This window comes from Ischnura elegans, chromosome 12, assembly GCF_921293095.1.
Source record: "Ischnura elegans chromosome 12, ioIscEleg1.1, whole genome shotgun sequence".
NCBI classification, from domain to species: domain Eukaryota; kingdom Metazoa; phylum Arthropoda; class Insecta; order Odonata; family Coenagrionidae; genus Ischnura; species Ischnura elegans.
This window is the reverse complement of record NC_060257.1, coordinates 64,444,104-64,467,923: the sequence shown is the minus strand read 5'-3', so window position 1 is coordinate 64,467,923 and position 23,820 is coordinate 64,444,104. Positions and strand designations below refer to the sequence as shown.

General features: G+C 38.7%; 3 protein-coding genes across 5 annotated transcripts in view; 1 reads left to right on the top strand and 2 right to left on the bottom strand.

Annotated features, from left to right (window-relative positions):
• The window catches only part of LOC124168911 (lachesin-like), a 1,190,944-nt gene that overhangs the window by 832,923 nt on the left and 334,201 nt on the right, over window positions 1-23,820 (bottom strand). The gene's annotated exons all lie outside the window — the stretch shown is intronic.
• LOC124168912 (putative nuclease HARBI1) lies at window positions 5,744-11,167 on the bottom strand. 3 transcript variants are annotated; one of them, XM_046547300.1, is made up of 9 exons: window positions 10,837-11,167; window positions 10,327-10,576; window positions 10,053-10,249; window positions 8,137-8,269; window positions 7,903-8,044; window positions 7,439-7,821; window positions 7,161-7,364; window positions 6,906-7,035; window positions 5,744-5,997 (listed from the first exon to the last, which is right to left on the bottom strand). In XM_046547300.1, exons 2-6 carry the CDS (start codon window positions 10,570-10,572, stop codon window positions 7,439-7,441), a joined length of 1,101 nt encoding a protein of 366 aa, XP_046403256.1. In that variant the 5' UTR covers window positions 10,573-10,576; window positions 10,837-11,167; the 3' UTR covers window positions 5,744-5,997; window positions 6,906-7,035; window positions 7,161-7,364. The 3 variants fall into 3 exon arrangements, with proteins under 3 accessions (XP_046403256.1, XP_046403257.1, XP_046403255.1); XM_046547301.1 differs by having other exon boundaries at window positions 10,327-10,537; XM_046547299.1 differs by having other exon boundaries at window positions 10,327-11,167.
• On the top strand, window positions 6,004-8,524 carry LOC124168915. Its single transcript, XM_046547303.1, has 5 exons — window positions 6,004-6,568; window positions 6,652-6,831; window positions 6,921-7,059; window positions 7,221-7,386; window positions 8,321-8,524. The coding sequence occupies exons 1-5, from the start codon at window positions 6,365-6,367 to the stop codon at window positions 8,343-8,345; spliced, it is 714 nt and encodes a 237-aa protein (XP_046403259.1). The 5' UTR covers window positions 6,004-6,364; the 3' UTR covers window positions 8,346-8,524.

Sequence of the window (23,820 nt, the reverse complement as noted above, 5' to 3'; positions counted from 1 at the left end):
TCCGTATTCGTTGAGAAAAGAGCGCTCAGTTAGTATGGAGAAATGCACCACCTAAGAGTAGATTCGCCTACAACACTTATACTCGCCTAAATCTATATCCTCTACCCTAACAACGCAGTTAGTTTCTGTTTGGACTCTTATGAGTGGTTATTTTCCTCAATAAATGGTTCTCTCTGCAAGAGGAATGAATCATAAAATCTAATTTTGTCACATGATCATGAAATAGGGCGGCCAAATTCGTGTATTATAATTGGAAAATGGTGGCATAAAACCGGGAATAGAAAGAATTTTTTTCCTTTCAGCATGTCTTTAATTTACATCGAACGCATTGTTTTTATGCAATGCTATTTCGAGTTTGGTTGAACGACCGCATTCTTTATATAGAGTTCCTTTCTAGTTGCGGATTGAACGCTCAGTAAGTATGGAGAAATGTAACGGAACACTTATACTCGCCTAAATCTATAATCCATCCCCCACCTTCGGCTCTTTTCATCGCCTCGCCAACACAATGGGTAAGTAACCCCCTCTTCTTCTCCGCAAAACCTCCGCTGTAGAGAGTTGCGCCTCGCGTGCCACCATACCGTCCATAACGTGAAATCGCGTGCCTGCAGTCCTTCCATCTTTAAAACGCACGCGTATTCGGTGGGAGCGGTGGCAGGAGAAGGCCCACCCATGCAGTCCCACTCCTTCCGAAAGCCCGGAAGGGGTATTAGCGTGGAACATCCTCTCCGCTTCCTCCTTCGAGCGCTTCCCTCTAACCTCAGCGAGAGGGAGCAAAACGGTAGGACGTGTACATAATGCCCCCTAGTTCCCACCCCCAGGGGCTCATCATTCGCAGAATCTGGACCCCTCTCACCTTCTTCGCACCGAAAGCTTTTTTCCCACCACCTTCCCGTCCAACAATCCTTCTCTTCCTTCCGACTGACCACTTTCTACGTGGAAATCTATTTTAAAGGGTCTCTTCGCTATCATATAGTAAGTGATATACTTTTGTACACATGGATTGTGCACCAACAATTTGAAGTCTTACATTCAAAATGCCGCCATTGGCCTATTCCCTCGTTTTCTCCTGTTTTAAAACTCCTATTTGTAATTTTCAATTAATTCACGACGTGTATCACATATATGCTTTTTCAAAATTGAGATCGCATATAAATTGGCTCAAAAATCAGAGTTAAGGTGAACAATATACAAAATTAATCATACTATTTTCATGAAAAATTAACAGTTTTATTCGTGCCTTTAAAAAAGGTAGTTCTTGTAAAGTTTATTGATAACAAAGCCATCGTTCCAAATATTTAGGAATCGATAACGCTTCTAAAATATGATTTCGACGGCTTATACCCGCAACTCTTGCAAGAATCCCTGGAATCCATAGATTTGAGTTAAAAAGATGTATTACCTCTACTTATTGTTTCAAACGTCTTGCCCTCTCTCATTCCGTCATCATTAAATGGAACCCACCAATGGGATCATTCCCTCTGACCCGAAATGTCAATCTGTTCATTCCTCATCGAAATATTGACCTTGTCTATTTCTTATGCTTCTATACTTGACCTCTACCATTTCATCTTCATCATTATCAATAGTCAACAATCCGAAGACTGGTATAACATAGGTCTCCACTCCGTTCATCTATCAGCTAACCTTTTAAATCTTCCATAAATCTTCTGTCTTACGTCCTTCAAAACCTGAACCGTATTTCTCTCAACAAAACACTCAGGATAGTGTTCACAAACAAACCATGTGGGGCAAATGCGAGGAAGGGAGTAGACTTGAAGAAATTATGAGTCACTCATCAGGAACTTGTGACGTCATCAACTAACACGAAATTTGGATAAGACCGTTAATTTTTTCAACGAAAAGTAAGTGACTTATCGAAAAATGGAAAATGAAAATACAGATCCCTTAAATATTCAAAATGTATTACAGTCTTCATTATAACAGAATGTTAAATTCGTTGTTACAGGGTCATTCCACATCAATTAGCCTAGAAAGTCAAACTTTCTCTCATCAATCAGCAAATGTGAGTAGCTCGAGGAGGGGACGAGAAATTTAGGAAGGACGTAAGAAGTCACGAAAAATGACAATGCTCACGGTCGACCTAAATTTATGCGTTATCTTCAGTCAGTGGCGTAGTCTCAGGGGAGGTTTTACGGGTTACAACTCTACATTCGATTGAGCCTTTAAGAGAGGCACCTAAAACGAGCAAGATGGCGTAAATAAATAAAAAATACTCTATTATAATACAAACTCGTACAAAATTACTGTTTTTGATTACAAAAATCACGAAAATAAATTCCTAAAGGCCGTACTCTTTGGTGGGCTAAGTGCGGGGTGGGAAGTAACAAGACTGACAGGGGGGAAATACACGGAAATTAAGCTAAAACACTATGAAAAAAAAACAATCGCGCAGGTCACTCACTCACCTTGCAGATGTGCTCTAAGGAACAAATTTCCGCGAGGGTCTCAATCACACACACATTCAGGTTTGCGAAGCATCCTCATACGGCAGTGACCCACTCACACACAAGAAACAGACCAAATTATAAAATTAGGAAAATCACGCTCACACTCACGCACCTCGGGGGTTTGCCCTAAGGAACAAATTTCCGCGAAGGTCTCTATGTCAACTGTTCAACGGCCGTAGATCGTTCAATCACATATATAAAATATCACGCTTTCAGCATCAAAAATCCTCGAACCCACCTTTGCCATTGCTTGTTTTCCATATATTCCGGAAGGGCTCCGAAATCTCCAGTAACCCCCGCCCACATTTCAAATCATTATCCCTCTTATATTAGGTGTGCAGTGGGGTGGTCCTTTTTTTCGATTTTTCGTATGCCTTTCGGGACAACCCCTCATTTTTTGCCAACTGGTGTAAAAATATCCTATATAAAATATTATTGCAATTAGAGAACGGGAAGACGCCGTATCCCACTCGAAGTTGAGGATTTAAGGTATTTCTGGCTGTTTTTGGGATATGAATGGCGATAAGAGGGCGCTGGCATTATTCAACTAATTTTATATGGTAACCAACGAAACATTAGACATTTTAAATGCTGCACCTAAGATATTTTCCAATTTTGACCGATGGTTCTCGAGATAAGGCCCCAAGGGTGATCGCGTGCCACCCCAGGCAGACACTTGGTACGCGGGTTGCATACGCTCAATATTTGTTGGCCATTCTCACCCATCGTAAAACCATAAAATTCTTTAGATAAACTTTAAAATTCGTCAATATAACCTTTAATTCTCTATTTATCACTGCTTATTGCCAAAACGGGCTAGTATTTGGGCTTAGTGATTTAAGGGTATTGTAAGGACGAGTCTGAGGAATGGAACGGTTACCCTGGGTGGGCCCGCGAAGGTTGGGAACCAAGTCCGAGACTTTTACCCCCCTGTGCCTCAGGAGGGGAAGGATTGAGGAAGGAAAAAAAGATAGGAGGTAGGGAAAAACCGGCGCTGCCATGGGGATAACGGTGTCCCCGTGACTTAATTTGCCAATAAAATCGGAGGATAATTCTACAATGAGAAGAATCCATCGATCATTTCGTTGGATGGTAAGTCGTGAGTGTGAGTAAGGGTATGGGTTAGAGTGGATTCCGAAGGGATTTGCGGCCCGGAGAGGATGAACGGGGAGGATGCGAGGAGAATGGAGTTTGAGGGATGCTGGGACGTAGGGTGGGGGTAAATCCTTCTTCCTTTATGATGGCAGCGAGGGATTTTGTGTGGATGGCAGATGTGAGATTGAAAAGAGGGAGGTAGGTGTGAGGGGAGGACGATGAAATGAAAGAGTAAGCGATAGCGGAGATTTGTAGTCATTGGCAAGCGGTGTGTTGCTGGTAACGATGCTGGGGAATGCGGGAAGGGCAAGGCGTGTTGGAGACCCATGAGCATTTTGTGTTCCTTTCTGCGGGAGTTCATCATTTTTGGAGATGAATTAATAGTAGTGAAAGGTACTTCAGAATAAATTGTGTGATATCAAAAATGTAACTGAATTAACGTTACAATAATCATGTATCCCTAGGAACTAAACATTCATTTATTTATTAAATACAGTCCAAATACAGCACGAGGCCAATTACATAACACCTACAATAACAAGAGAACAATTTAGTAATATAAAGAAAAACGTAACCAACAATGTAGCATATTATTGCCTACCATTATGGAATCCTCATAAGACTATCATTTCTCACGTCATATTTAGAAAGTAACTAACTCTTTGAATAATAACACTTACACTTAATTATTGCCACAATGACCGCAGTATAAACAGTGCATGAGTAAAGTCCTCAAAGCTGAGGTGGTTATCTACTTGAGTGCTGTTATACTATTTGGGCAGCATTGAAGGAAAACGGGCACAGAAGTAAGGATATCAGCAAGACAATAGCGTAAGCAGAGGAAAAGTTTATAAATAAGTAAGAGCTGACGAAGGGATCGTTATGTGAGAGTGTAAAGAAAAGGCAAGTGAAGAGTCTAATCTGGGGCCGTATTCTGTATTTCGTCGGTACCGCACCGGTCGGTTTCCCTTCCCAGCCAACCGACGGCACATCAACCCGTACCGACGACGGTTTCCTTACCGACGACGGCAAATTCAGCGATTCAGTATGGTCGTCGGTATCAAACCAGTCGGTACGGTTCCCCCTCCTTCCCAAAAAGGGAAAAGCCGAATACACCCGAAGTTAGAAGTTATTTGACGTGTCTCCACCAATGAAAGGTAAGTGTGGAAAAAAGTGAAGACTGAAAATGTTCAATTCCCGCTAAAAGTACAAAAAATGGAAGGAGTCGGTACGTACTTTTTCGTCATTTATTAATCTTTTTATTTGTGGAAGGTGTTACTTAGATGAAGATAATTGATATTGTATAACTTGTTAAAATATCTTGTATAATATGTGGCAGTAGTGCTCAGCCTACAAAAGCGAAGGAAACAATATTACAACATCGGATATAGTTCGCATATGATGGAGATTGTTGTTGTTGGAATGAATTAATTCAATTATCCTTTATGACGTATTGTCATGTATACATATTGGTACCGGATGCTGCTATACCATAATACCTATGTAATGTAGTTGTCATTAAGAAAGTTCCTTCTGAATTATATCAATGAACGCAAGAACGGATTCAGAATTTTTTCTGGAGGGTCACTAGGGTCTGACAGACAAACGGTCTCCTCATATTGGAGATTAAAAAAAACATGCCGCAATTACTGCGAAAATTATTATCTGTATTTTAATTTGAAAGTTATTTGTGAGGAATTAAATATTTAATTGAGGCTCCGTCCCAGACAGCACAACATTTTGTGTTGCATCAATAATACACGAAAAATACATGACCAAAAACATATGTATAAGATGGAATACGATCGTATTGCCTCTGTTTATGTCATGTAAAAGTGCTTCAAAATTCCCTCAGGATGTATGTATACGCGCACATCACAAATTAGAAATCTGAATACCCATGCATGAAATATACATTTATATCTACAGGCCCTCGTACATGAATTACATATATTGATTTTCTGGACCACGAATCCACTTAATATACTATTCATAATAAGGTGCGCCTATGCAAAATGTGAAAGTTACACAAGTAATTTTTTTAAATTCAGAGGGAATTTTATTCTGTTCAAAAGTGCTGAGAAAAGTAAGCTCAATGAACATTTATAGAAATTAGATACTTAATATACTTAATAGCATTAATATAGGATGAATAAATTTAAGGAAACCACAACATATACATAGCAATATGTTTATTCAAAGAGACAAAATACAATAATTCACACAAAGAACAAGTGTGGCCATGAAAATTGCTTACAAGCATTAAGGGCCAGCAAACAGGAGATGAGAATATAGCACAAAGATACATCAAGTACAAACAATTGTTTGAGTTGGGAATTAGCAAAAATGTTAACATGGAACAAGCGTTGCAACCCAGTGTACAAGATGAAACCTGAATTCAGGAAACCAAGTCTGCATCATCAGCCACTTCCTGACAGGAGAAAAGAAGAGTTCAAATTTAAAAGTCATGCAAAAATATATTCTTTTGTAAGAGCTGAATAGAGCTCCCAGCCTTTCAATTTGAACATGATTTATATAGGTAGTCAGTCTTCTGTGAAATCTGTAGTTTTAATACAAATTCTAGTAATACAAATGAACGTCGAGGACAGAAGGGCAAAAGGATAATTCCTTTCATAGCCATTCTACTCCAGCCTACTTTACTTTCATACATATCCTATTCGTAGAACATAGATTAGGAATTATATTGTACTCAAGGGCTTTGTGAGGATTGGTGACTCCTTAAGGTTAGCACAAACTCCTTATTTCTAAGTTTCTACCCATTTAATTTCTTCCACTTGATGCGTTTTTCAGGTGCTAAGAAGATATCACTCTATCAGAGGGAGTTAATGCTCCAGTTTATGCTGGAGCATTTAGACCTGGCTCGTGGCCGAATCAGTGGGCCGCAGGCAGGATTGAGGAAGTCTGAGTTGTGGAGGGAGCTCACAGATCTCCTCAATTCCTGCCCCACTGGAGGGAGTAAAACCCCGGAAAAGTGGTCAAGGGTAAACTTCAACACTGCATTAATCGAACTGTGGTTCTATCACCACGTAAAGGTATTTAAATGGTATTTCCTGTTTTATCATAGTCATGGATGGACTGGAGATCAGACACGAAGCAGAAGGCCATGAAAATAAGGAGGTCGGCCCAGCAGACAGGGGGAGGGCCATCTACTGTCGTGCCACTGACTGCCCTCGAAGAAAAGCTAATTGCTTTTATCGGGGAAACGGCAGTCAGTGGCATTCCGGGAATTGTCGACCCCCTAGAGGTGAGGCACCATGTCATTTATCGTAGCAGTGAAGGTAATATCCAATTGATAAATTATGGTATAAGTTTGCTTACTTTATCGCATTTCAGATTGTGACAGTTATGCCCGATGGGAGCTTGCCATTTTTCGTTGAGGAGGGAGAGGCATCAACATCAGCTTCCACCGTAGATGGTTCTACCCCGTCCACCTCGGGAATGCCTCCTTCTGCAAAAAGGAGGAGGATTTGTGGTGAGTGATGGTTCAATTGTCAGTATAAAGACTTCTAAGATTTATGTCATGTACCATAATATTGATACCCATTGATTAGAGTTAATATTTGGGCAAATTACCTGACAGCAGCTTCAGTGATAAGGTTGCTCATGTGAGAATTTTATTTTCCTTCTCTTTAGACGCGGATCTCGATGAAAAGGAGGAGAGGGCCCTGGCTGCAAGCGAGGCTATGGCAGATGCTATTCAAAGAATAGCATCTGCTGTAGAGGTTGTAGCCAGAAACTCTGAGGAGACGAGGAGAACATTGGAGGTCCTCACAGCGTCTGTGACAGAGATGAAGGAAATGTAAGTAGTGCAGTTAGACTGCTAAACAACCTTTCATAGAAACAAAACTTACCTAATATTGAAGGCGTCTGATAATGTCTCCCCTCACCGCTCTTGCTTCTAGAAGCAGGGCCCTAGCCCCTTGTTCCACTGGCGGTGGTCTATCAATTTCATCCTCCATATGGAATTCATCATCTCCATATGGAACTCCACCCAGCATACACATGTTGTGCAGGACGCTGCAGGCATTGACAAATTGGCATACTTTGCTAGGGTCATACTCCATTTTCCTGGCTTGGAGAAGGCATCTAAACCTTCCCTTCAACAATCCAATGCATCGTTCCACTGCTGAACGTGCCTTCACATGAAGGCGAGTGAAACGTGCCTCGGGTGTGCCCTCTGCTGCATCCAAAATTGGGGTATGGAGCCATGGCTCATGTGGATAACCAGAATCACCTATGGAATTATTTAACACAGAAATTAGAGATTCAGTTTTGAAGAAATTTTCATGACAAACTTAATTTAAGAAATACTAACCTAGCAACCAACATCTCTCACCCGTAGCCCAAAATTCTGCCAGCTTCTGGCGAATGGCGGAATTAGCCCACACAAAAGAGTCATGGCTGCTACCCGGGTATCTCGCCAAAATATTATAAATTTTGAGATCTGAGTTGCTAACCTGAAAGTGGAGGATGTTCCACATATGACATAAGTCAGCCAACCATGCACGATAACATGTTCATTTGTCTATTGCAAAATGATGTAACTTACTATTTGCACATTAATTGAATGGAATAGCTTTCTGTTCACATATAAGTGCTCTTCCTCCCTTGGAGCTTTTATGGCTATATGGGTGCCATCAACATACCCCAAAACACCAGGCATCCCTGCATTTTGGTAGTTCCTGGAAATGTGGAAACCCTTTTTATTTATGAATGCTCTTTTATCTTTTCAGGATTAAACAACATCTTAGGAAGTAGGTTTTTTAATTGTATCATTTGCTGAAGTAAGCACATTTTTTTAAAACGTATCATTTGCTGAGGTAAGCACACATTTTTTTTTAACGTATCATTTGCTGAAGTAAGCACACATTATTTATTTTAACGTATCATTTGCTGAAGCACGCACACATTATTTATTTTAACTTATCATTTGCTAAAGCAAGCTAGTCATTCTTTGTTTTAAAGTAATATATGCCAAAGTAAGCTAGTCATTCTTTGTTTTAAAGTAATATTTGCCAAAGTAAGCTAGTCATTCTTTGTTTTAAAGTAATATTTGCCAAAGTAAGCTAGTCATTCTTTGTTTTAAAGTAATAGGTACTTGCTAAAATAAGCTAGTGAAATGAAATCAAGGAGATGACTGTGGGTGTCAATATCCTGGTAAAAAAATCAGTGTGCTGCTATTTGCTGATGGCATAGCACTCATAGACGAGACTGAGAAGGATTTGAAGAAGACTTTGACAAATATGGAAAGGACAATGACCAGATATCAGCTGAAAATAAAGAAAAATAAGACTAAGGTATTAGTACGCAGTAAAAGAGAGGAGGTTAAGGCAAAAATTAACCTGGAGAAGCATAAGCTTGAAAAGGTGAGAGAGTTTTCTTAACTGGGAAGCCAAATTACCTTCGATGGATGAAGTAAGAAGGAAATACTCAGTAGAATAGTGCAGGAAAAGAGAGCTTCTATGAAAAGAATCTTCTTACAGGTAAAAATAAAAGCATAGAAGCAAGGGAACAATTCATCAGATGCTATACATGGAGCATGTTTCTCAATGGAAGTGAGGCTTGGACGATGACAGTAGCAGAGAAGTCAAGAGTTGAAGCATTTGAAATGTGGTGCTACCGAAGAATGATGAATATAAAATGTATAGACTGCAAGTAACAAGGAACTGCTAAGAAGAGTGGGATAAAATAGAAGTCTTCTAAAATCCTTAAGCAGAGGACGGAACAACTTAGTTGACCACATTCTGAGACATGATGGCCTGATGAAAACAATCCTAAAAGGGCAGGTGGAAACCAGAAAATTTGTGGATGAAATCATACAACAAATGTTTTCTACACCACTCCATGTGCTTCAAATTTTGTAGGCCAGTATTTGAAGATCTGAAATTACTGTCTCATCCGTGAGTGTACATTGTGTGTATACTTTTCCTCATTAGGGAAAAATGGATAAATTGTATGAAAATTTTCATTTCCATGAATAAAATTATAGAACTTTAAATGATATTTATCTTTATTACATTTGCAAAGGGACAGCAGAAGGGCCTAACCAAATTGGTGTGAGGGTTTTTAACCATCTCCCACAAAATTTTAAGTTATTTCTGTACTTCTTTTAAAAATACGATTAATGAATTTCTATGGGGTGAACTGTGATATTCAATTGAGGAATTTCTGAGAAAATCAGTTGATGATTGTTGTAAATCAAATAATCAAAGTTACTTTAATGGAGATAACTCCATATTTGTTAATTACAATTGTGTATAAGTATTAATTATGACACACTAATCAACTTCCTTGGCATAACAATCAGATCAATAACTAACAAAACAGTTGCCAATAGCCAAGTCACCTGAGATACCTAGCTACATTTAAAATTGTATTATAATTTGACTTGCCCTATCCAACACTTATTTCCTGGCATAAGATGAAAGTAGGTTATTCATATTATTGCTGAAGTTAGTTCTTTACCTTAGGATTGCCTCTGCTCTCTCATTTGGTCTCAGTGGGAAAATAATCCATTTCCCCAGAATTTGTGGGGAATTGAGCCACTCTGTGATTTCTTTAATTGCCCTGCTCACGCTTGGCTGGCTCAGGGATACATTCCTATCACTTCCAGTGGAACGCTGGTAGCTGCCTTGCGCATAAAAATGTAGGGCACATAGGACCTATAAAGGTAATCTGGCATTAATATGGTATATTTCCAACTTCAATAATTATATTACCTCGTGTAAAATGATATTACCTTGATTTCCAATGGGATATGGGTCACACGTTGACCAGCAGCAAGGACTGGTCGCAATTCTTCGATGAGGACTCTTGCCATGTCCTGAGTTAGGCGGTATAATTTGCGAAAATGTTCCTCGCTTGTTTGAAAAGGGTCAGAGGTATCCCGCAGGTGCCTAAGGTTGGTGCGGACATCCCTCAGAAGCCTAAGGCGCCTTTCTCTCCTCCATCTGCGGAGATGCCGCAAAGCGCCCACAGGGTCCATCAGGCTAAAGTTTTGGTTGTCAAAAACGTACAATGTTGAAAAAATTTCACTTATAATTCTCAGAAAGTACCACATTCTCATAATTATTAAGATGCAAGATCCAAGTTGATATGCATGGGATATTCAATGAGTGACATTATCTGGTCAACCAAATAGTTGACCCTTTCAGTGTAAGACATCGATTCTTCCCAAATTTATTGATGAATAAATTCTTAAAACGAAATTTTCACTTTGAAAATGATGAATTTACTGATTTTCACTCACCAGAAGTCAATGAAGGTAGAGGTGGTCAAGATGTCAATTCCCGGAGAGAAATCAAGAAGGGCGAGAGGTCAATGCAGGGTACGTGGTGGTTTTCCAGGGAGTGCGTAGGTCGATGATATATACTTGCGGGTAGTCCAGGAGGTGCAGAAGTCAAAATGTCAAAATCAAGTATATGTAGAATGGAAGACACACGTAGCTCGCCAACACTCAACTAGTGAATGACGTGATGCGTAAAGTGTTGACAAGTGGTGTTGAGTGGAAAACAAAAAAACACGTACAATGCGCACGGTGGAATTCATGAAACCCACAAGTCGGTAGCCTTACCGACACCTTTTTGCTGTCGGTACGGCTACCGACGATCTCCCGTCCTCTCGTCGGTGCCGCACCGACCGGGTTCGTACAGAATCGCACGACTTCTTACCGGGAGTCGGTGTGACGTCGCACCCGACGAATCGGTGCCGCACCGATCGGTTTGGAGTTACAGAATACAGCCCCTGGAGCCTAACCTGAAAGCTTGCGAGAGTTTGCGGTGCGAAAACTTGGATTTATTTATTTGTTTATTCAATGCAGTCCAAAAGCAGCACGAGGCCAATTACAGAGAACTCACAATAACAAGAGAACAATTTGCTAATAATAAGCAAAACGTAACCAACAATTAACAAAATAATATTCAACAGTATTTACGAAAAAAATAACAAAGACTTGTAGACTTCACCGAGTGGTACGAGGAGTAGGGGAAAATTACCATGGAGATTGTGGGATGAAAAAAAGGATCAAAATTTTGATCAGATTTCCAGTAGGATATTTGGAATATTCAGCTTTTTCGGCATTCTATACAATACTCGGGATTTTTAAGGGCATTTTCGGAATTCGTGCGCGGAACTCAGCAAACATTCTGGGAACCGATAATAGAACCATAACATAAATGAAATCAATTTATCGCGGTTAGCAAAATATTTCATTCACGGAAGTTAGCGAACATTCTGAGAACCGAGTATCGAATTTCAACAATGGATATCATAACATTTAGAAAATCGTTCTAACGCTGTTTGTAAAATATTCCGTTCGCGGAAGTCAGCGAACATTCTGAGAACCGAGTATCAAATTTCAACAATAGATATCATAACATTTAGAAAACCGTTCAAACGCTGTTTGTAAAATATTCCGTTCACGGAAGTAAGCGAACATTATGGGAACCGAGTATCGAATTTCAAAGATCGATATCATAACATTTAGAAAATCGATCTAACGCTGTTAAAAATACTCCATTCACGGAATGCTTCGTTCAGATTACGATTTTTCCAGCAATCGCTGTAACTATCGTGCATTCACACGACGATGGTTAAAACCTGTGCTGCACTCTAGTGCTGATATCTAAAGTGAACGAGAAATTGACGATGCATGATCTTAGGTTTTCCCGGTGTATCAAGTGCATGAATGTTTCTGGGGTTTTCCACCGGTTTGGGAGATATGGGAAACATGAACCGCGAGAAATTGACGGATTGCGAGGCTGTTGAGGCAGGGTCAGGATATTACTGTGTTCAACGTGTATTTAACGAATAATTTTTCTTCCGCCCAATTTTCTTCCTTGCTTGGACAAATTAATGATAAAAAATAGAGCGAAGGGAGTTTCACGAACTTATCGTCTTTCTTTTGTCGCTTTCTAATTCGGTCTCCCAGCGCCTAACCATCCTAGTCAGTGGCAACGTTCGGAACTACGTGAACTATTGTCAGGGCATGCATTCACATTGCTAGTTTGACCAACTATCGCTAGGACGATCGCTCGGAAAATCGTAATCTGAACGAGGGCGAGGCAGAAATCAGCGAACATTCTGGGAACCGAGAATCGAATTTCAACAATCGGTATCATAACATTTAGTAATTCGATTTTTCGCTGTTGGCAAAGCAGGTAGATCTGTGTAGTGTTATGAACGAAACACTAAGGTGGGAAACCGCCCGAAGATAGAGAGTTTTTGCACCAGAGGGGGGAGGTTTCGCTTTGGGCAGACAAACATCTCGTGATTTGTTGGGACATCGCGATAAGGCGTAATGGAAATGGCCCGAGTATAAATCGCTCCTCAACCCTGTCCGCACTCACCGCTACCCATGCCACTACGCCTATCGCCAAACTTTTGTTTGTGAACGCACTTATATACAAACGCCTATATCGAAGAATATATTTCCCACTACCTCACTCTCTCCTACGGAGGTGTACAACAAATAAAGCTCATAACGGAGATATATATATTGATTAGAAGGATTCCGTTGCGTGATATCCATCCCTTTCGAAACGTTCGGTACCGTGCGTTAACCCAAAAGGGGAAATATCCTGAAAATATTTTTATAACACGGGCACCTCGGACACGTTAATGATAAGCTATAAATCGTGTCCTGAACCTAATAAAAGGGAGGTATCCCAAAATTATAGACGATTCGCGATTGCCAAAGAATCGGGCAGTTTCTCCTTAGTATCAATTTACATTACACGCACAATACAGTATGTTTTCATTTATTTCAATGGCGCGTCTTCGAAAAACATTAAAGAGTATTTCCAATAGCATATAGCCAAAGGACATTGTAGGGTTGCAACAATCTTAAGCATGAATTGTAGTTTTTCGTGGCTGCAATCAAGTTTTAAAATAATTAGAATTTACAATTATATTCATAAATGAATTGCTATTTAAGAGATGAAAATATAATAATTAGGGTATATGAAGCATTTTTCCACTACCCTATGAAAGACAGTGATCAATAACATACAAAGAAGATGGAGTGCTGCATCGCCTCCGAAACGTCGACGAGGTAGGTGAACACTGACAACTCGACGCGGCTACACTTTGAAGGCCGAGATACGGCGGTGATTAATTTTAACCATCGAAGCCTACCTTTTAGAACAAGATACCCGTTGACAACCCGAGTTCTTTCGGAATTGGGTTCAAGCCAATGATGTCAAGGTGCCACATCGCATCGGAACGCCGTTCCGGCACTGGTAAGAAAAAGACATAAAAGACTAATAACACTTTTATCAATTTTGTTACCTCAAAATTTCTAATGTTCCTAGCCAAAACAAACAAAAATTTGTAATAAAATTTAAATAATGACTTGTAATAAAAGAACCATACCGAGTAATATTTTACTTATAAAAAAAAGTTAAGTAAAGTGCGTTCCGGCAACGCTAATTTTGCTATGACGTCACTGGTTCAAGTGTATATAATACGAAACAAACTATAGCTAATAAAAACCCTGGCAGTTATGGTGGCTTTAGTCATCAAATATTCAGTACCTTAAATGACTGTCAGGACTACGGAAAATCCGAGACATCTCCTCACATTCAGCAAACCAAGAACTTTTTGAAGATATCTAGAGAATGCATTCTTCTCTATGGAAAGTGTAATACCATATAAATTAATGAAGGGTATGAGTCGATAGCGGCCCGTTGACTATGGTGTGAACAGTAAACTTACTGGCAACTATGGGACTGCGAGTTACATTTCCGAGGGAACTGACATGGGAAAATAGCCTAGTGCCACCACCAGATTGTGTTTAAAGTTCTCAACGTGATAGAAAATGAAATTCTAAGAGACAAATGTCTTGTTTCAGCACTCCACGAGTCCGTTTTCGAGATACTATCGAGAGGATGAAGTAGTTAAATGTATTTATGCATCCGACCCGTGATACAACAATACCACAGTATATTGGCCATAGAACTCTCTCAGAGTTCTTCCTCTAGTTTAACATTTGAGTAGAAGTGGCTACATAAATGTGAATGGGCGATATTGCCATAATATTACGGTATCATTGCATCACAAGTTGTATAAATCAACGTTGATGAAAATGAGGCCTATGTAAACTTTACGACAAATATAAAAAATATAACTTTTAAATATGACAATTCCTAGCTCACTCTACGATCTGCCACCCGTCCGAACGGTCGAAAGGTCGCCCACCAGTCTTTACAGGACGAAGAGCTTATGTAACAACGCTTATTACAAAGGCAATACATCTCCTAATGGCAGCATGAAAACTCGGCAAAACGGTGTCTGAGTGAGCTCTATCTGGCTGTTAAATATCCCTCTACATGTCCGTAGTCCCTTACGTACTTAGTGATGGAAAAATCAATTTCGATTAAAATCGATTTCGATTAAAATCGAAGACAGAATTTTAATAAATAAAGCCATGATCTTCGAGTTCCGCTCCAAACTCGATTTTTCAATATCGATCTTGACCATTTCGTTTGATCTAGCAACGTCAAAACCTGCCTATGATAACGTCATCCGTCCCATGTCAAAAACTTTCCACTATGGTCGGTAAAATTGGAAAGATATGCCCTCTATTATCAACAAATTATCTCAATGGGTTGAGATTTCTTTTAAAAAATTATAAAAGCCGAATGGTTATAAGCGGTGATCCCAAAACTTAAATGTGCGAGGAAAAAAATATTTGTAAATTTATATTGCTAAGAATTAGAGCAAATGAAAGTAGATTTTTTCTATTGCTAAAAGGGTATTTTTCGAATTAATATCAAACATGCTATTGTAAAATCTTTTTTTAAACAAACGTCGATTTTTTCGATTGAGTGAACATTTCTTTCAAATTTTTATTTTTGTTGATAATTTGGGCTTTTCTTTTCGATTAAAAATCAATATCGACCGAAATTTTTAAATCACTACATCTACTACTACCCCCTTACACACCACTTTTTCTTGTCTGAGATGTTATGCCTGTGATCCAATCCCCGTGTTTACAAGAGGAACTGTCTCCAATGCCTGCACGACGTTTGCTTTTACCCATCGTGTGTACATGTGGTAGGCGCTGACAGAAATTCTCATTGCTGAATGCTGAGCAATAAGCGCTAATACTCTTAATCCGCATACAATTGCGCAAACCACCTCTGTAGGCCTGTGACGGACGGTGTTAAGGCACTAGTACACTTGTACGTGACTACAAAAAAATTAGCAGCGGGTTTTCCGAGTTTTGCCTACCGGAATTCGGACTAGCATTAATTCAAGCCTTTGTTGTTTGGGGAAAAAATTCCTGTAGCTAACTGTTCGGTGTAGCATCCCACTTATTTCATCATTTTTAAATATAAGGCTTTTTCAAAATAATATTTTTCGTAACTCTCTGAAACATATCTTTTCTTAATCACTCAAGCCTAGTACGTAGCCTCCATATCTTTAGAAGCTCACAGCAAAATTCGAGTAAACGTTGTGAAACGTTTTCCGTTTCCTCAAATTCAAATATATCATTGTCAAACACGAGATTTAAGAATGATATTAACTGAAAAATTAACATTAACGCATATTTAGAACTTTTTATTAAAATGGTCAACAGCGAATCTTCATGTATATAAGTTCGGAGGAGTAACATTAACATTTGAGAAACAGTAATTTATTATTAGAGTCCAAACAATAAATTCTGAAAATTGCAAAAGCAGTAGTATTAAGCAAGTAATTCTTAAAAATGAGAAAAAATACGACCGATTTATTTGTAGTGATCTTCTATTATCTGGCTTTCCTCGTCAGTTTTATTCAAATTAGTCTTCAAATGAAATTAGTCTCAACATCGAAGGAATTGAATAGTGGCATAAAGCTGCCAGAATTTCATGACCCATATGAGATCTCGCTCCCCAAGAAAAAATCTGCAGTCAATACCTCTATGAAGTACTACAAATAATGCGGAAAGATTATTGGAATAGGGAACCGGCTGCTTTCAAAATTGCTTTATCCGATGCTCAAAATAACTGCCCAAGCTCGTTAACAACATTTTTACGTTTCAGGTATCTAGTATCAAAATCTGAAACTCGAGGGACGAGAAGCCAAGAGATGCATGTGATCTTTCACTAATCATAGTTAGGTACAGAAATTGATAGAAGAAATATACAAGAATTTTATGACTAAGGGATGAGAATGAGTATCTGTTCTCTGCTGAGATCGAGAAGATTCAAATCAAAAGCACTGCTAACATTAATATTTATTAATGTTAACTGCTAACTTGAGAAACAGTAATTTATTATACATAGTCCAAACAATAAATTCTGAAAATTGCAAAAGCAGAAGTATTAAGCTAAATATCTAGTTCATCTCATTTTTATTCATTGCCTAATTTCTGTAACTAACTACGTTTGTAAAACAAAATAACCTGTATCCTTGGCTTCTCACACCCCTACTTCGGAATTTTATTTCACTTGCTTAAATTTTACACTATTCTTTTCTCGATAAATTCCTGAAAATGTCTCGAGATTACGTCAAATTCTCTCATTTCTTCCGTACTATGCCAAAATATGCAGGGCGAAAATGCAGCCGTTGGACTTAATTTGTCTCGGTCACCCGTGATTTTTGCTCAAGCCTCTCACCTTTTGCATGATTCAATGTGGCCAGGAGGGTGCGGGGAGGTGTTGGCCGACGGCTGCCGAGGAAAATCTGTTTCCGGGGAGGATCGTGCCGGTGCCCGAGGGCGGCCATAGCTGTGGAAGCGGGGAGGGGTACCGCAGGGAAGTGTTCTCGGCCCACCGGGGTGCTGCAACACCTTCGGATGTGCCCGTTGAAGTGGAGGGTTTGAAATGATTAGCGCGGCCGTTAATCATCCAACTTCCTCGCCTTGGCAGTGGGCAGCGGACACGCGAATCCGGGGAAAATGGTGGATATAGCCGGATGTCTGACCATGGAGGGGGTACGGTCGTGTCCATTTTTGTTCGGGTGGTTTTGAGGATATGCCCAAAAGCATGCGACGACAAACGTTTCAGAATGACACTGAGAGCACCATCTTAGAGCTGCAGTATACTTCCAGATGTGGATTTCGAACCATAAGAGACTTTAATAAATGGTAATCGTAATATCGTATGAGCATTTGGTTTTTATTTGTGTAAGGCTGGTGTTATAACACCCCCTACCACACACCTTTTTAGGCAGATTGCGGGGTAGTATGTGGATGTGATGTAAACGATAAATAGCAAAAATAAATTGCTAAACGGATACACATAGAAATTTGAAATTAATGATTTTTGTGAAGGTTCGGTGGAACTCGAGTAGTTTAATCAGAATCAGAATATAGTGTATGGATTTGAGCAATATTAATGGAAACTAAGACCTGAATTCGGAGAAAATGATTCGATTTAGTCTAGATATTTAAAAAAAAAAACCTACTATGCAGTTACGTTCGAACTACCTCTTTAATGTCTCCATGAGATTTTATCAAAAGCAACAATGCTCTATTATTTTGTTCCAATAATATTATCGCAGTATTAGGAACTCTCTGGTTTGAACTTCGTGATATTATTAATAATGGTAATTTGATATGATAATTAAATTTTTAAATCTCCTACGGGATTAATTAGCATATTAATTTACCCCTCTGTATTTCGCGCTTGCATTCAAACTTATTAACGAGGAAAAATAAGTGAAGTCGTGGTTTTTATAAATTTGCTGGTGCCTGTCTAATAAATACTCTACCAAAACTTCATATAATTGTACCTATCTAGGTACTTAGTAGAGTTTTGTCATAGTACTGCAGTAGTATGCAATCTAGTCTTATGAATCATTAACTCGAATTGTACAAACACTTTTTATCTTGCCCTAAATAAGAAGACATTAGCATAATGAGCAGATAACCAGGTGTCATCAATGTGGTAATACGTGGTGTTATTATGACTGGAATTTTACAAATTGCTGTTACTCTTACTTGTAAAATCAGGAATTTGAAATTGAATCATTCATGTATTAGGCTAAGTTTAAATTTCGTGTTTTACAGTTTTGTACATGCATTTAACTCTTTTGTTATGCTCACAGTAAAAAATTACCTACATTTTTTTTCAGGGCGATCATTCTTTTTTTCCTATAGGCAAGTTGATTTGACACGTTCAATTGCAATGAAAGGCAGGATTTTGATATCGCTAATATTTTAATGGCTTCTAGCTATTAATTAAGCAGGAGTTAGCGTCTTCGAAGAATACTAACGGGAAAGGATCGCTTATAAGTAAAAAAAAAAGTATAGCCTGATGAATATTTGAAGCGAATTGGAATTTCCTGTTTCAAAAAATCTTTGAAAGAGTTGAAAACAGACAAATAAGAAACAATTTATGACTCATAATAGTAAAAAATAACACTTTTGTATTAAATTCAAAATAATTTAGGGGAGGAGGTCACTTCGAGGAAATTTATTGTGCCTGATAGCTTGTTCCCTGAATCCTGACCAAATTTCTCTCCTACCTTACATTTGCTTTGGCATTTGGTGAGAATAACATTGCTTAGTAAGAAAAATAATTTATTTTAAATTGCTTCAGCACTTTTATTAGGCTCATTTAGTGGTGTTTTATCGTAATTAATGGAAGATTGGTTGTAATTCCGGTAAAAAGTAAGAAATTGCTCATCTCTAAGCGATATGTAAAATTATATTTTCATTGAAACGATAAAAAGATTATGATATTAGTTACTTGAGTTTCGTATTGTGATACTAGATACCTGAAACGTAAACATGATGTTAACGAGCTTGTGCAGGTATTTTGAATATCGGATAAAAAAATTGAAAGCAGCCAGTTACTTATTCTACTAATCTTTTCGTATATTTTTGTAGTACCTTATGGAAGTATTGACTGTTGCGAGGTCTCATATGAGTCAAGAACTTCTAACTACAACTTTTTCCACTGTTCAATTCTCACGACTGTGAGACTAATTTCACCTCGAATCGATTCTAAAAGTGTGTGACGCTTCCTAGACCACATAACCATTCATTCATATATGGAATCGCCTCTTCGCTGGAAGAGGAAAAGCAAGCCCATTCACTGAAAGACAACTTAAGGCCAAAGTAAAGCATTAGAGAGATGCCGTATAAGGGTCTAGGGCAAGCGAAATAGGGACTGGAGTCGACAAAAGGCGATTGACGTCAAAGGGTTGCCTCGGGGGAAATAAAATGAGAACGTCGAGAAGAACGAACCGTTGACATGGAAAAACAGTGAATGGGGTCGAACTGGTAGGGTAAGGCGATCAAAGAATAGAAGATAGAGATTCAATGCGGAGGCCGGGGGAATCGATTAAATCTTTCCATTCCGAAAGCGACGCAGTAGAACAAAATATTCATTTGGGGCATTTGCAGAGATTTCATTTCCACGCACGTGTTTGAGTGAAACCTCCAGATTCACTCTTCGTTGAAAAAAATCAGGATCCAATAAATTTCACCGCGCGACTTAATTCATATTAAATCCAGACAGAATTTTATAATAAGAGTTAGCTGTCACCATGAAACAATTAACCTTTTAAGGTCCATAATGATTGCAGCCAGTAGATTGCATAATAAAATACGTTTTTAGGCTAATATTACACTGTTCTGCAAAAAAATATTTAAAAAATGCCCGGCTACAATTTAGGGTGTTTCTGGCTAATTTTGGATCGCTGAATCCGAAAATGTTCCCTGTTTTTTTCTATCACCCTCCATTTTCACGCAACCCCTAAATTGGGGAAAACAACCCATTATCTAAACTTATCGCTTTTCAAGGGACTTTTTCTAATGTTATCTAATTCTGATTGAAAAAATGACATTTTAAGGCTATCAGGGTCAAGAGAGAGAAAAACTTCACTGGGGTTGAAAAGATTTGGGGGGTGAAAATTGAAAAAAAAAACTTTAAAAAACATTAAAATAACCATTTTTCTTCGTTTTTTATGACATACTAGCTGACCCGGCGAACTTCGTACCGCCTAACAATCAATGAACTTACAGTTTACTTACACCATTTATAAATCAAGAGCGGCTGTATCGTTTTTAATCATGTTTAATTTATTATAATAAAATAAGGATACAAATTATATAAAAATACGTAAATGAGTACCAAAATTGCTTGTCAGAAAGACATTTTCTTTATTGAATCTTCATAGTGTGAATCGGAGCACGTTTACGCGGATTTTTTCAACAAATTTTCTTACGTTTTAGCTCAAGAAATTTTGGGCATTGTGGTTTAATAAAGCATTTCATGGAATAAAAATTATACGCATTCAGTTGTTGGCTATTTGCGTTATTAGCTGTAAAAAAATGTTTTTAGGTCCAAGTCTGTTGCATACACTTGGCCCATTCAGGGGGCAGGTTGACACGACCCCAGACCGACGCTTGACTGATGCTCAAAATCATGCAAGAAAAGACCCTATGAAGCAGCATTCGCATTAAATGACTTAAGGCGCGCCAGTTTTAGTATCTCTGTTTGAAAAAAATGCACTGCGTAAACGTACTGCATGCGTAAACGCACCACGGTGAGCCCTACACATTCGGGTTTAATGTCTTGCGTCAAGCACCTTCTGAGAAACAAGTTTTTGTTTTGTTATCAGGCGCAAGATGAAGCTAAATAAATATAGCGAAGCAAAGCAGTGACGCAGCGAGGGGAGGTTTTGGGGGATAAACCCCCCCAAGTGCTTAGAGAATTTTTTTATGAAAGATTTTGTTATTAATATTAGGGGGACGGATGACTAACAAACAAAACATATTCAACTATTCACACAGCCACAAAACCCACTATTTTGAACCATTTATCTTAAAAAATGTCTGGGGGAAGTGCCCCCACACTTCCCGCTTACCTTAGCGAGTTTTCTATACCCTACAGACCCGTGGTATTAGCTGCGCCCAAAACCCCCTATCCTAGCTACGCACTTGAAGCGAAGGAAGAAATACAGAGGATGGTTTATCGACTCGTGAACATAGCACGCTAAATTGACCATGAGAAAATCATGGGTTTTCATTAGCACATGAGCACAAACAACACAAAAACTGAAAGAATGACCATGCGATTTTTTAATCGTTATCACGAATGCAACACGAATTGTAAATTGAATACATTTAAGCTCAAAAGGGCATATGAGTTGAGATCATGGAATCTACGGAATGAGGACTTCCTAACCTTTGAATTTTCCTTTGAGTAAAGCTGCGTGAATCACATTCATCACCAATTTTTTTAATGATCAAACACGTTCCATTGGATAGTTATGGTTGGTTTAGGCTTCGAAAGATCATGAGCACAGAAACTACATTTTTCTGTAAATCGTGCCTTGGTAAGCCAGGTACGTCCAAGGACTTAAAATATTCAGATAGATAGTTGTTGATTTCGTCTTCGTTTGTTACACATTTAAAAGATTCGAATCCATGCAGAGTACGACCTATTTGAATTTAGGTACCTCGTTTTAGTCATCCACATCTTCGTTCTTGCTCGCTAAATCAACCATCTTTGATTCTTTTGGTGATCAATCATATTCTGGAACTCTTTGTTGATGAGCTCACTGAAACTAATTTGCAATCATTCCAAGAAAATGAGTTAAAACTACTCGATTCCTCGACAGGAACACGGACATTACCGTTTGTCAACAATTGCTTGGAGATTTGTTTACAAACACGGTAGTGAAGTGTCAACTCGAGCTGGGCCACGGCTGGGTTTATAATCAGCTCGAATTAAATTTTAAAAATGTAATTTCAATTTAATTAATATTTTGAATATATTTAGTAATTAAAATGTTATATTGTTACTAAATTCAGTTATTAAAGTGGTAAAAACAAAACAAATTATTTAATTTGTAGTTTTGACCGACTTATCAATTGTTGTGTTACTATAACTCCTAAAAGCATGCCCATAGGAAAGAGATGAATTTTTTTTGTGAAATTATCCTTTTTTTAATGGCCTATATATTAACCCCGCCTGAGACGAATCCAAAGAACCAAATCTCATTGAAATCGGTGCAGCCGTTCTCGAGTTATAAGTGTTCTAACTAACACGATTTTCGACTTTCTTTTATATATATAGATGATATGGTAGCTAATTGAAAAGGTTTTAAGGGATGAATACATTGTTCACCCCTCCTATTTTGTAAGGGATTAATATAACATAAAATATAAGAGGAGAAGGGGGGTATACGAGTGATTGCGTAGATTCCAAAAATAAGAAAGCGAGACCTCCTAATAGTTTCTGAAACACAGTTTAATTAGGACATTAAATAATACCAATTCTCGTTACTCTATGGCCTATAGGCACACAAGTGTCCCATGACATAAAAACGCAAATTTTATGAAAATAAAAGGACAAATGTGGAGTTTTTCGTACTAACTCCACAAACTAGGTACACATAAAGGATAACCCGAAAGTCCTGTTATCATTGACCTTATCATTTATTTGTTATAAGCTATCAAATGTCCACTCGGTAAACAGCATTTCAAGTGAAAGTGCTCAACAATGTGGAAACTACAATATCTAAAGGATATCACAAAAACAATTTAAAACTAGAAGCTAATATTCTATTCTTCAATTGAACCAATTCTTACAATCATACACCTTCTCATTTAATTTTGAGAGAATTAAAAAAAATTTGGGCATATCGGTATGGTATGGCATTTGGAGGAGGCGACCGACAGCTGAGGTCATTTGTGCCATGAGGGAAGGCTGTGGAAGGAAGGGTAGAGAGAAACCCGGCGTCGGCGTTAGCCTGCTATTAACGAAAGGCGCCAAGGGGACCACGGCTTAACGTCCCATCCGACGGACGGAGTGTTGCGCTTGAAATGTCCTCCACACGACATTCACAACATTCAAGCAGGGATCGGAGAGTCTCTGAAAATTCTCTGCCACTGCCGGAATTTGAACCCGAGTCCGCCGGGTGGGAAGCCAACACTCTAGCCACCACACCAATCCGATTCCCTCTTGGGACATATCCTTTGGAACTTAATAATGTTAAATGAACGCACTTTTCTCGTGGAGATTTAATACCATTTGCAAATGCTATCGGCATTTTCTTCATTGCACCAGTGCTAGCCAAGCAGGTTTTTAATTTTTTTTACTATCCTGCCCTGGATTGGGGCTACCTACCCCGGCGAGACTCGATCCCGCGACCTCATGTTTGACAGTCGAGAACTTACCCCGCCGCCACCAAGGCCGACAAAGCAAGGCTTTTTTGTTATCTGAAATTTTTGCACGATAACTAAATGGTAAAGGTTGACTGAAATTTCCTGCATCCACCTCTGATTCGCAAT

Bases quoted from the DNA above. Each gene is read 5' to 3' on its own strand.
- LOC124168915 (XM_046547303.1), top strand. From the start codon at position 6,365: ATGCGTTTTTCAGGTGCTAAGAAGATATCACTCTATCAGAGGGAGTTA. The intron at 6,569-6,651 runs GTAAACTTCAAC...GTTTTATCATAG, and splicing joins CCCCGGAAAAGTGGTCAAGG to TCATGGATGGACTGGAGATC. The intron at 6,832-6,920 runs GTGAGGCACCAT...ATCGCATTTCAG, and splicing joins GAATTGTCGACCCCCTAGAG to ATTGTGACAGTTATGCCCGA.
- LOC124168912 (XM_046547299.1), bottom strand. From the start codon at position 10,653: ATGAGAATGTGGTACTTTCTGAGAATTATAAGTGAAATTTTTTCAACA. The intron at 10,250-10,326 runs GTAATATCATTT...TTACCTTTATAG, and splicing joins ATATCCCATTGGAAATCAAG to GTCCTATGTGCCCTACATTT. The intron at 8,270-10,052 runs GTAAAGAACTAA...CCACATTTCCAG, and splicing joins AGAGCAGAGGCAATCCTAAG to GAACTACCAAAATGCAGGGA.